Here is a 13,373-nt window from a genome sequence, read left to right on the forward strand (position 1 = left end):
GTTGGTCCATGCAGCTTCTAAGGACGTGGCCAGGGACTCCGTCCGGACCAGTAGCTCCCCGTGGGTTCCACCTTAGGAAGGACAATCTAACATGCAACAGTGACCCTGGGAAGAGGCACACTGGAGTGTGATGGGACAGATGTCATCACCTTGTTGGCCTTCTGCTCAAAGAGAGCATAGAAAGCATCAAGTTATTAATCAGTTAGGGCTGCACTATCACCAGTGATGTTGCCTGACCATTTTGCAGCCAGTGATAGTATTCAAACTGTGCCACATTCTGAGTGTCCGAATGATTATACCGGGACTCAAATTTGTCCCTGTGTTGTCTTGGCCAGGTTTCCCTAATGGGTATAATGTCCCATTTGCCCATTCATATCCAGGGCCTGATTTCATCCACCTGTTAGGTCTCACATCAAAATAAATTAAATTCAATTTAAGCAGAAACAGGCTCATTGTTCTGTTGTCAGTGCATATGACAATTAAACACTATTGACAACTCTTCACCAGAACTAGGTAACGTTAGAAATCCAGCATGTTTTAAGTTGCAGTGAAAAGGTGGAGTGGACAAAGAGAATATCTATGATAGAGTAGAAATAAAGAGAAAATGAATGGCATAAAAGTTAGCAAAGAGGATGGTAAAGGCTTGCTAATCACAGCTTCTGGAGGGGTGCAAGAGTAAGAGTTGCATGAGGAGAGAATAAAATCATGCGAGCACTGTGAAGATTCATAACAATGGAGGCTGATAATCTGAAGTAAAAAAGAATACGGGAAATACTAAGCAGTTCAGACAATATCAGCAAGAGCAACTCTTCTTGCGTGTGGCATGCACAGCCTAAAGTTGTAGGTCAACTTGTTCTATTTGATCTTTTGTTTGTGCACGTCGGGTTGATTGCATTAGTCGAAACAGGGTGGACCTCATGAAGGTTGCAATCTCCCACCCCAGAGCAAAACTGAGTTAACATTACGCATATGCATACATTTTGGATAATGAGAATTATAAATTGGAATAGGAATTAGTAATTTAGCATTAGGAGGAGGAAATGGACTTAAGATAAATATAAACTGTATCTGTGGTACCTTTTGGGGTTGGAGTTAAAATAGGATGCCTTACATTATAACTTGACGTACTTTGCCTGAGAATGATACCTGCTGATGCTGGTGGAAAATGTGATATTTCCAGCATTAAAATCATTAATTTGAGTTTTTGAGCGATAGATTATTTTAATTCAGGTGAGGCAGGTCACCATCATTTCATTTATTGTAGAGGAAGCTTTGGGTGGTTGATGGGGAGAACAACATTCACAGGAGTTCTTTGACTGCACATAGGGATGGTGGTGAAGATGAAAGTTAGTTTTACAAAAGGTGATTGCAAATATCTCCAGCCACCTTCATTTGAAGATTTATTGGACTCGGTAGCTCTCCATTACCAGTAGCTGTTAAACTAACTACTGCTCTCAATTTATTTGCCTTTGGTTCCTTTCAGGAATGTTTTTCTTTCCAAAGATGAAGTGTAATCTAAGTGTTTCCCATTCAATAATCAGGAAGGTAAAGTAATTAGTTGTAAATGTAGAGGAGACAAAGGCTGACAAATGAAAAATAAAAACAGACCATCCCTTATGTACCCGCACATAATCCATATCCTTCCATTCCCTGCATATCCATGTGCCTATCCTAAAGCCTCTGAAATGCCACTAATGCATCTGTGTATGCGTTATGTGTAGGAAATGTGTAGGAAAGAACTGCAGATGCTGGTTTAAACATTTTTTTTTAATGTTGGCTGTCATTGACATTTTCGAAGACAATTAAACAGTAAATAATAGTGACATTTTTGCAGTTGGGTAAATATGGACGATTAACTAATCTATGAATGTATACTTTTTTTCCCTAAATGTTCTTCAGTTTCAATGAACTCCGCATCATAAGGCTTATGTTTTTCACCTTTGAGCAACCGTACAAGAATGGAATGATAATAGACAAAGATATCTTAATGGAAGTCCTCAAGGTAAAGGCAAGTGGTTTGAATGTAAAGCTGAGACGTTGATTTAGCTATTCTAGCAATTATAATAAACCTGCAGTTTATACTAATAACTGAACTTAGACTGCTTTTCTGCATGCTAAGCCATGAATAAAGTTCATAATCTTGTGCGAGAAGTGTAGGCCTATGCTGCATCTATCAGATACGTTGATGAGGTGGACTGTATTTAGAAAAAAAAAAGGTTTTTATATACCAATTTATTAAAGTTGACTTTTTTTTCCTAAATATTCTTCAGTTCTTTAACTACTCATCACATGACATACAACCTCAATAGAGAAAGTCCTCCATCCTAGAACAGGATCGAGCCTATCTATGCCCCTCGTAATTTTATAAACCTCTATTAGCCTCCAATGTTCCAGTGACAAGAAACCTAGCCTATCCAATCTTTTCGGAAGTATGATTAATAGGTTTACAGATTACACTAAAATAGGCGGTATAGTAGACAACGAAGATGGTTATCTAGAAATATAATCATGATCTTGATCAGGTTGGGCCATGGAATGATGAATGGAGTTCAATTCAGGTAAGTGTGAGATATTGCATTTTAGCAAGTTAAACCAGGATAGGGCATTCACAGTTAATAGTAGGCCTCTGAGAAGTGTTGTAGAGAAGTGTTGTAGAGCAGTGGCGTGGTGAGACTGCACTTGGAGTATGGTGTTCAGAAACTGCACGGACCAACTAGCGGGAATATTCACGGACTTCTTTAATATCTCCCTACTCCATTCTGAGGTACACACCTGCTTCAAGGAAACCACTATCATCCTGGTGCCAAATAAAAGCACGAACTCATGCCTTAAGGACTATCGTTCCGTGGCCTTGACACCATCATAAAGTGCTTTGAGAGGCTGGTTGCAGAACGCATTAAATCCAGTCAACCAAGCAGCCTTGATCCACTGCAGTTCCTCCCTTCCGCCACAACAGGTCTATATATCTGTATACAGCCGTCATGTATCTGTATACTGTGGACGGCACAATTGTAATGATGTATAGTCTTTCCGCTGACTGGTTAGCATGAAACAAACTTTGTACATGCGACAATAAACTAAATTAATTAACAAGCCAATTTTGCCAATGTACCTTGGATCCCATGTGGCCAAACTTCCTAAACCAGCCTACCATACTGGACTTTATCTAAAACCTTGCCAACGTTCATGTAAACCAAGCCAATTGTGCTGCCTTTTTCAAAGTTCTTAGTTATCTTTTCAAAAAAATTAATTTTGATTTGTGAAACGGGATTTCACTTGCACAAAACCATGTTGACTGCTAATCGGCTCCCGAGTTGTTTCCTAATCAATCCCGTATGATGCCATATTTACTTTGGGTCATAACTTAGATGAAGTGCTGTATCAAATGTTATAGGGCAGACTGAATATTAGACAGTGGAAGGTAATCAGTCCTTTTACTTGGAATTAATGCTGCATTAATTTACAGTTTGCATTAATTTACAGCGTTTGCATTAATTTACAGCGTTTACATTTTTCACATTTTTGTTCACTAGTTTGATTGCTGGGATGAGCGAGTTTGAGTACGATGAGCTGATAAAAGAGGAAAGCTTGTTGGAGATGTATGAAATTCGGAGGGAACAGGGTAGATGCACAGCGGGACGACAGATAGCACAATGGGCTTGTTGGACCGGAGGTGTCAAATCCCGCTTGGATGAAATTCGTTGAGGGCAAACAGGGTAGATACGGCGGCAGGCGCGGCAAGAGATTTTCACATGGCATTTCGTTGCTGACTGTACACTGACGAAATTGTATTTCATTTCATTTAGATGGGGATTTTCACAGGCTGCATCAGGCATCAGGGGATTTGGGGTTGAGATAGAGAAGAGGACAAATTCTAATGGTCTTCAACTTGAGTCTTTCTGTAGATGCTGCTTGAGTGTTTTCAGCGTTTTCTGATTTGTAGTTTTTTGATTTCCAAGAGAAGATTTTTTTTCACTCATAGGATTGTGAATCTTTGGAATTCTCCATTCCAGAGGGCTTTCATTGCTCAGTTAAGAAGTGGTCAAGGCTGAGATTGACAGATGTTTGGATATAGAGGGATTTGAGCTAAAATGAGAGAGTGGACAAGACACAAGATTGGACCTGAACTTGCTGAATAATGAAGCAGGCCCAAGGAGGCAAATGGCATATGTACTTATTAAATATTTTTTTAGATTTGTAAACTATTAATAGCCACATTGTAACTAGCTTGATGCTAACAGTTCAATAATGTCTCAGAACTAGATTTATTTTGCCAATGTTATGCAATTGTAGGCAAATTGAAGTGCTGAGAATCATAAATTAAAGTGGCCACTCTTTCACTTTCAGGAGAAAAAAACAGTAACATGTCTGGTATTCCGCCCAGAAAAGATCCCGTAACGGTCGTTGTGCTTGGTGTTCATTGTCACAACGACCGTTATCGGGGTCGGTACCTCCGTAAGTTAAATCACGGAGGCTCTAAACCTCTAATACTTTTCAAAAATCCAACGAGGTATCCTATGTTGGTAGCGATTTTTGGGCGAGATAATTATTATTTTTTATTTTCCAATTTAATATATCAAAAACATCGTGGTGTCAAAAACCCAACGACCGTTTACGATATATTTTCTGACTTTTTTTAAATCAGTAAAAAAAAAATGTGGACATAAATTGGTCACCAAAACTAAGAAACTGAGCCAATCTTCAATTTGGCAACACAGTCTCTTGTTTACCTTTCGTACGGACCAAGTCGCTAACTTCATTCCTTCGTGTCAACTTCCGGAAGCTCCGCAAGGACCGTTATGGAGACATTTTACTTACTAAAAAATCATCCCAAATCAAATGTTCTGACGAATCATCGGACATCTATATAGCTCAAATCCATAAGGTAATGTACAGTTTAGATCACATTGGTGAAAATGTTTGGTTTTCGCTAATAATGGAACATTCGTTTTCTGGGACACCAAACCTTTTAGTGTCCACCGCAACGTACGTTTGTGTGTATGATGTGTAACGCGTGCTGCTGTGTCCACTCAGATGGATCCAGTATTCTACTACATGATCAGGTGAATGAAGAGGAAATGATGTTTGCAATTTTATTGTTCCGCTAGACTATGTTGGAACCCGTTGGGTCCCAGCTTCACATGGGAGGGCTGGTCGCCCAATGCAATATTCCACTTCTCCACCAATTCCAATACACACACACACACACACACACACACACACACACACACACACACACACACACACTCGCACGCGCACACACACACACACCCTCCACCTCACACACACCCTCCACCTCACACCCACACACTGACACACACACTCACACTAAGCGGAAGTCACGAAATGAGCGGGATTTTTGGGCTAAACACAGTCGGACCTACTAAAGCATTTATTCTTTCCAAACACATTCGGACCTAATAAAGCATTTATTCCTTCCAAACACAGTCGGACCTAATAAAGCATTTATTCCTTCCAAACACAGTCAGACCTAATAAAGCATTGCAGTTTCAAGCACAAGCAGGGCAGCAGGCCAAACAACTCAAGGCATTGTCATTAAGGGCTAACAAATCATTATTGCAAGTACATTGCAGACTCACAGTTCAGTTGATTCACAGCTTAGAATGATCTTCCAGGGTGACTGACTTATGTCCAGGCATCCGGGATTTTATAGTCCTGCCAATGTTTTATAGTCCTCCCCCCACCCCCGGAAGGGGCGTTACCTTCATCATGGTGATTGACAGGCGAGCGGACCAATCAGCTGATCTCAAGGTTTTTTAAACACTCATAACTTTATTTTTCATTGATGGAAAAAATCCTCGGGGCTGGCTCAGCGGAGGAGGAGGACTGCGAGTAAGATGTCCAAAAATCACACCAATACAGGGTAGCGCTTTTTCTATAATCAAAATACAGCGCAGACAGGAAGTGGTCAAATGAGACTTTTAATTATATCGATGTGGTGTTCATAAACATAAAAAGGAATAAGAAATACGTGCACTTACTGTGCCAACCAGGTCACTGGTGGCAACCACGCGACAACCGTTACGCAAAATGTATTTGTGTATTCTGATGCCATATTCGGAAACTTGCCATCAATATGCTATCTCTTCTTATATTTGGGGGGGGGGAGGCAGCATGCAGCGTCACACACTAACTAACCCCCCCCCCCCCCCCACCGAAATGGAGAGAGGGGGGGGGGGGGGGGGGGGGGGGGGAGGGGGAGGGGGGGGGGGAGGGAGAAGGGGAGGGAGGAGGGGGGGGGAGAGAGATTGCCTTTTTACTTCAACCCAAACAACCATTTGCAGGCAGTGCTTTTTTACCTCTAACCATATTTTCATTTTCAAACCAAATTAAGGGTACTCACAGTGCTGTAGACATTTGTCAGTGTCATTCAGAGCTCTGATTGAGGCACACCACTTACAGAGACTGATTGAGGCACACCACTTGCAGAGTGATTGAGGCACACCACTTCCTGGTTTTATGGTCCCTCCCCCTCCCTCCAGCGGGGGCAGCAGAGAGAATGGGGAATGGTGTAAAAACATTAATATCTCTCACTTTTCATCGACGGGAAAAATCCTCGGCACACACGCGGCGGAGGGGGCCAAAAATGACGGCCGTAGGTGGCGGCGTACTCTCGGAAACCGCAGCACAGAAAGCCGAAACCGGTCAAGAACAGAGTTTTAGTAATACAGGTGCACAACCTTTTATCTGAAAGCCTTGGGACCAGACACTTGTCGGATTTCGGACATTTTCGGATTTCCGAATGGAAGATTTTTAGCGTAGATTAGGAAGGTAGCGCGGGCGGCTTGAAAAGTCTGGAGCGGGCTGCCTCCTCCCCGGAGACCGGGGAATCATTGCATAAATGTTAGTCAGTTAGTTTGGAAGGATTTTTTGGGGTGGTGGTGGGGTGTGAAGGGGGAAACTTTAATTCTTAGTCCCCTACCTGGTCGGCGACTCCCAACATCACGGAGCTGGGGGCTCCGTCCGGCCGCGAGTGGCGCCGGTTGGAGCTCCGACCCCGGCAACTCTACCCCTGGCTGCGAGGCGCTCCAAATCCAGCGCCACCGGCGGACGGACGCCCGCCGTCCCTGCTGGTATCCCAGCGCTGTGACGCCGCCAACTCCCAACATTCGCGGAGCTGGGACGGCAGGCGTCCGGCCGCGGGCGGCGGTGGATTTGGAGCACCTCGCAGTCAGGGGTAGAGTTGCCGGGGTCGGAGCTACAACCGGCGCCGCCCGCAGCCCCAGCTGGGAGTTGGCGGCCACAGCGCTGCGGAGCTTACTGCACGGCGACCTGGTAAGGCATTGACCGCTCCCCGCCTCTCCGACCAGGTAGGGGACTAAGAATTAAAGTTTACCCCTTTAACCCCCCTCCCTTTCACATAAAAGCCCTCCAAACTAACTGACTAACATTTAAGCAATGATTTACAGATGTTTAAGTGTCTCCCCGGTCTCCGGGGAGGAGGCAGCCGCGACAATAGTACAGACCTGGGTTGACCGTGGGTCGTTTCGATCAAGTTTGGCGCCAAACGCGAGCTTTGGTGCGCAGACGACATCCTGGGGAAAAATGGCCGGTTTTCGGAGTTTTTCAGTTTCCGGAACACCGGATAAAAGGTTGTGCACCTGTTGTATAGATTTTAGAAAATAATCTGCATTCATGTTTTCAGTACATAGGGCAGTCTACAGCCAAGTCTATTTTCAGAGTTCAAAAAGGATGGGACCAGAGGGTGTACTTACGTATTAAAATCACTAGAGTGTGCAGGCGATCTACGGGGTGGGATTTAACAAGTTCATTCTCATTACAGTATGACTGCAGAAAGTAAAAATAAACCAAATAAGTGAAAAGATTTACTGCTGCTGATGATATAATAAAAATTGCCTGATGTCAAGAGTACCTATTGCCACAGACATAAACATATTTTGTTGCTGATGTGGAAGTAACGTGGCTGGCAGGCAGTTGGCCTGGAAATTCAAAAGACTCTCAGTAAAATGTTGGGCAGAGATTCCAGAATAATGAGTGCCATGCATGAGTATTGGTATTGACATCAAAAGAAATGATTTGAGTCCACTCTTTGAAATTGATGTTTGGCTCGGCACCCTGTTCTACGATTAAAGAAGCATTAAAAAAACAGCAGGAATAAGCCAATTGCCTCTTTGGACCTGCTTCAGAATTTCACAGGTTCATTACACTCTGGTGAAGAAATTTATCTTGATCTTGTTTCTAGGTGGCATATGTTATATTCTGAGTCTGACTGAGCTTCCAGCTATCTGGAACATCCTTGCAGTAACCAGCCTGTCCAGTTTTGTTTGAATTATATAGGCTCTTATGAGCTTATTCTTCTAATATCTAGTGAATATTGCATTAAGCAACCCAGTATCACCTTGTATGTTAGTTTTGCCATCCCAAGAACATAGAAAAATACCCTTCCTCAGATAAAGAAACAAAACTGCACATGAAATCCCAAGGCTTTGTGAAGCTGCAGCAAGACTCCTGTACTGTACTCAAATTCTCTTGTAATGAAGTGCAAGTGTGAACGTTTGTTTCTTAAAAAGCAGACAGCAACAAACGTTGAAGGTAGCCTATGGCAATCTTTACTTGATTCGTCAGACATTGCTCAGTGCTTCTCGTGCTCCTACTCACAGAACAAAGAACAGTTAGCACAATTATACATTTTTCTTATCAGTAATACATTCCTACCAGGTCTGAATATGGCATGATGAAAGATTCTGTAGCCTTTCACAATATAGGAAAGCTGGTTTCAATATCAAGTTATTACTTATCTCTGGAGTGTCAGTGATTCTTTTTCAATCTTGACTTCTTTATGGCCTTGAATGAAGCACGTTATTAGTACAGGCTGCCATCTTAATGTCTTTAGTGAAAAGCCAACCTGTCCTCCATATTGTGTTTCATATAATTTACAAAGTCATTCAGACTTGGCACTGAGCCATTCTTTTGTTCTACTAGTCCATGCTTTTGTAGAAGAACGACGCAATTTTAGATTTGACTATTAGATTTGCTATTAGCTCTTTCACAAGTTGCCAATTTGCTCAATGCAACTGCATGCATGCTTTCATTAACTGATATACAAGACTCTCCGCTTTACTTGCACCCCGTGTGTTATCATTAAGATCTGCCTTTCTGTTTTCAAAATAGACCCTCACATTTTACTTTGGAGTCACGTGAGTGACTACGTGAAGAACCCCGCCAGGACGCATGCGTGACATATCGCTACACGCATTGCGAAACAGGCGGGGTGGAACGACATTCCCCCGCAGCGGCAAGTTTAAAAGCCGGAACCTGCAGGTAAGAGATACTCTGCGGTCTTTTTTGTTGTTCCCATACTGTTTTACAGGTGGGGAGTCAATGGACAAGTCCAAGAAAACAACGAGGGCTGCGACAAAGCTGGCGGAGGAGGACCGCGGAGTTGCGGGCAGCCAGCAGCGGCCAGCGGCACATGAATCACCCGTAATGGGAACAGTTGTGCCCGACTTCGCCCCCGCACCGGCCAGATCTACACCGCGGCCGGGCGGTAAGGCAAAACAAAAAACCAACAAAGTCGTTGACTGAGATGAGTCCGACTTCGAGCAGCTGCGAGCGGCCAGCGACCGTGAGCGCTGGAGCCGGATAGAGCGGCTTTTGGAGCAGATGCTCCAACGTGACAGGTTCCGGGAGATGGAGTCCAGTCACTGTGAGCAATATATCACACCCACAGCAGCACCTTTTGTAGGGCTGCACAGTGCATCTCCCTCGTCAGAGGGGAGTACTGGGGGTCAATTCTGGGCTGATCCTGAAGAGGGGTTTGCAGAACAGAAATCAAGTGTGCAAGGGGTGCAGGAACGTGAAAATCTACTGGACATGGTGTCCAACTTCGTACAGCCAGACCAGACTGGCCAAAACTTGGAACAAAAACTAGCTGCCAGTATTGATTATATGTCCTTTAAGCAGCTACAGGAACAGGCTGTGATGGACACCACGGCAAGACACTTGGCACCGGGAAACTGTATATCCCTGAATGTTCCCATTGTAAATAATTGCATATGGAAACATGTCGGAGCAGGAGTTAGAGGCATGGATGTCAAACTCCAAAAAGTACTAAAGCTCCTAACAGCGGGAATAACAGCTTTCGCCCGCACAGTAGATGAAAAGGAGATGTCGCAGGATCAACAGGATGCACTGGCATTGCTTTGCAACACACAATATGACATAAACAGCATCAGGAAGAGTGCCATCTGACCTGCTCTAAACCCAAAATTCGCAGGTCTGTGAAAACCTTGAAACTCAAAACCACCAATTTTACTATTTGGAGGTAACCTATCCAAACAAGTCAAGGAGCTCGATGAGGAGGCAAAAAACCTGGGGCTCATAAAAGCGACATCATCAAGAACCTACTACGGCCATAAACAGCACCCTTATGCACCCACCAGTAGAACAAGACAAACTGGTGAAAGCTCAAAGGCCCGGTACACTGAACATCGGTCATTTTTAGGCCATGGCCCAGACCGGCCTTTTTGGAAGATACGCAAAACCTCCAACACCAACCCAACCACAAACCCAGACACCGGCGCCTCAACCTCCACGAAGGATTTACAAAAATAAGTAAACCTGTCACTGGTAACCATGGAGGTAGGTGGGTCTGGTTCCTTACAAATTGCAGGGAGTATGGAGGTTGGGGGGAGATTACACTTCTTTCTGAATGCATGGAGTGTGTTAACTACCGACACTTATATTTTAAGCAGTATCCAGGGATATACCATAGAATGTATACACAAATATAGCCCTCCAGTTCAGCATGTACCGAACCGAATGTTCGTACTTTCAGGTAAAGAAAAATCAGAAGCGCATGCTGAACTGGAGCGGCTTTACGCAAAAGAGGTAATTGAAAAATCCCAACACGAATCGCTGGAATTTGTGTCCAATATCTTTACCAAAACCCAAAAAGATGGTGGTTGTCGCATCATCATAGATTTGACCAATTTGAATACATTTGTACAATATATTCATTTCAAAATGGAAACTTTTGTTACTGCAAAACAATTGATTTCCAAAGGTCACTTCATGGCTAGCATCGATTTAAAAGATGCTTACTATTCAGTGCCTATACGAGGTGACCACAGATGTTACTTAAAATTCAACTGGATGGGACAGCACTGGCAGTATAGAGCGCTGCCAAATGGATTAACATCAGCCCCCAGGCTGTTCACAAACATTTTGAAACCAGTCCTAGCGTTTCTGCGGAAACGAAAACACATGGTCATGGCATATCTAGATGACATACTTATTGTGGGCAAAAATTTGGAATTTGCCAAACAAACTGTAACAGAAACAAAACAATTATTTGAAAAACTGGGGTTTATTATCCATCCAGTTAAATCTAAATTAACGCCTTCCACTACAATGGATTATTTGGGGTTCACCATTGACTCAGTTCACATGTCGGTGACTTTGCCAAAGGGAAAGGCTATAGACTTAATAGAGGCTTGCAATAACCTCATTGACATCAGTAAACCGTCCATCAGATTGGTAGCAAAAGTAATTGGCAAAATGGTGGCTGCTTTTCCAGCCACACAATTCGGACCTTTAAATTACCAAAATTTACAGAGGGCAAAAATACGAGCACTCAAAATTAATGCTGGTCATTTTGACAGACCAATGAAGCTACCAATCGAAGCTATAATGGAACTAAAATGGTGGAAAGATAACATTCGGCATTGTTCCAATCCAATCATTATCAGCAACCCTTCTATGGTGCTACAAACTGATGCCAGTGCACTTGGTTGGGGTGCTACCAATTCCATCTCCAGCTGTGGAGGTAGATGGAATGCACAGGAGGCATCATTATTACAAACACTGGGCATAAACTACCTGGAAATGTTGGGTGCATTCCATGGCCTAAAGTCATATTGTTCTGGGTTATATCACCAGCATGTTAGACTAGAGATTGACAATACCACCGTGGTAGCATATATCAACCACATGGGTGGAAACAAATCAACATCATGTGACAATCTGGCTAATACAATTTGGCAATGGTGTATCCAGAGAAATATTTGGATATGAGCTACTTACCTACCAGGTAAACTAAATTTAGTGGCAGACACCAGGTCACGCAAATTTAATGAAAACACCGAATGGATGTTGAATAAAAAAGTATTTGCTGATATTACAGCACGGTATGGAACACCAGATATCGATCTATTCGCATCCAGACTTAATCACCAGTTATCAAACTATGTTTCATGGGAACCAGACCCTGGGGCAGCGGCAACAGATGCATTTTCGCTGCATTGGGGGAAATTGTTTATTTATGCATTCCCTCCTTTCTGCCTCATCAGTCGGATATTAAGGAAAATACAGCAAGACTCTGCGTTTGGTATTTTGGTAGTACCCGATTGGCCTACTCAACCATGGTTCCTTGTGATAGTCGACATGGTATTAGAACCATGTATCACCATCCCGAATAGACCAGATTTATTGGTTCAAGGGAATAGCCACCCATGTCATAACTATATGAACTTATTAATTTGTAGAGTCTAAAAATACCTCTACTACAGCTGGGACTGACGGACTGAACAGTGAACATTATTTCGGCGGCCCACAGACAATCCACCAAAAATCAGTATCTGGTATATATCAGGAAATGGGAGATGTATTGTCACAGAAACAGCATAACCTACAGATCAATGAACATCCCGTCTGTTCTGGAATTCCTGGCAGGCCTCCATTATGATGAGGGGCTCAGTTATAGTGCCATCAACTGCGCCAGAAGTGCCCTGTCAACATATCTATGGCAAGGAACAGAGCGTCATTCTGTTGGGACTCACCCCCGGTAACAAAACTTATGAGGGGAATTTTTAATATCAATCCCCCAAGAACCAGGTACTCTCAAATATGGGATGTGAGTATTGTCCTGACTATGCTAAGGAATTGGTCTCCAGCAACAGCTCTGTCCCTACAAAGACTGACACTGAAAACAGTCATGCTAATGGCTTTGGTCACGGCACAAAGGGTACAGTCGTTACATAAATTAAGACTGGACAACATGACTTCTTTATCTGGGAATATAACGTTTCATATTTATATTTAGTCAAGAAGACAGGGGTCAGGCCTCAGAACAGACGCTGGGGTAGCTGGCCTCAACATGAGAATTTAGGTCTTACCCGACAGATGATCGTCTCTGTATAGTAAGACATTTGTTGTTATATATGGAGAACACGAAAATCATCAGAGGCAATGAGATGGCGCTTCTAATCAGCCACAAGCAACCACACAAAAAAGTGACGGTCCAGACCATCTCAAGATGGCTGAAACAGGTTCTAATACAGGCTGGGGGTGGATACTAACATTTTAAAATGTCATTCCACCGGGGCTGCATC

The 13,373-nt window shown here is 43.2% G+C and overlaps 1 protein-coding gene across 4 annotated transcripts in view; it reads left to right on the plus strand.

Moving 5' to 3' along the window:
* The window catches only part of LOC129698886 (uncharacterized), a 393,480-nt gene that overhangs the window by 39,676 nt on the left and 340,431 nt on the right, over nt 1-13,373 (plus strand). For all 4 annotated transcript variants that reach the window (XR_008723743.1, XM_055638273.1, XM_055638275.1 and 1 more), the window contains one exon: nt 1,900-2,002. Coding sequence is in view for 3 of the 4 variants with exons in the window: in XM_055638273.1 (XP_055494248.1) it covers nt 1,900-2,002 (103 nt within the window). In the remaining variant the exon portion in view is untranslated. The remainder of the gene's footprint in view (nt 1-1,899; nt 2,003-13,373) is intronic.

This window comes from Leucoraja erinacea, chromosome 7, assembly GCF_028641065.1.
Source record: "Leucoraja erinacea ecotype New England chromosome 7, Leri_hhj_1, whole genome shotgun sequence".
Lineage (NCBI taxonomy): Eukaryota > Metazoa > Chordata > Chondrichthyes > Rajiformes > Rajidae > Leucoraja > Leucoraja erinaceus.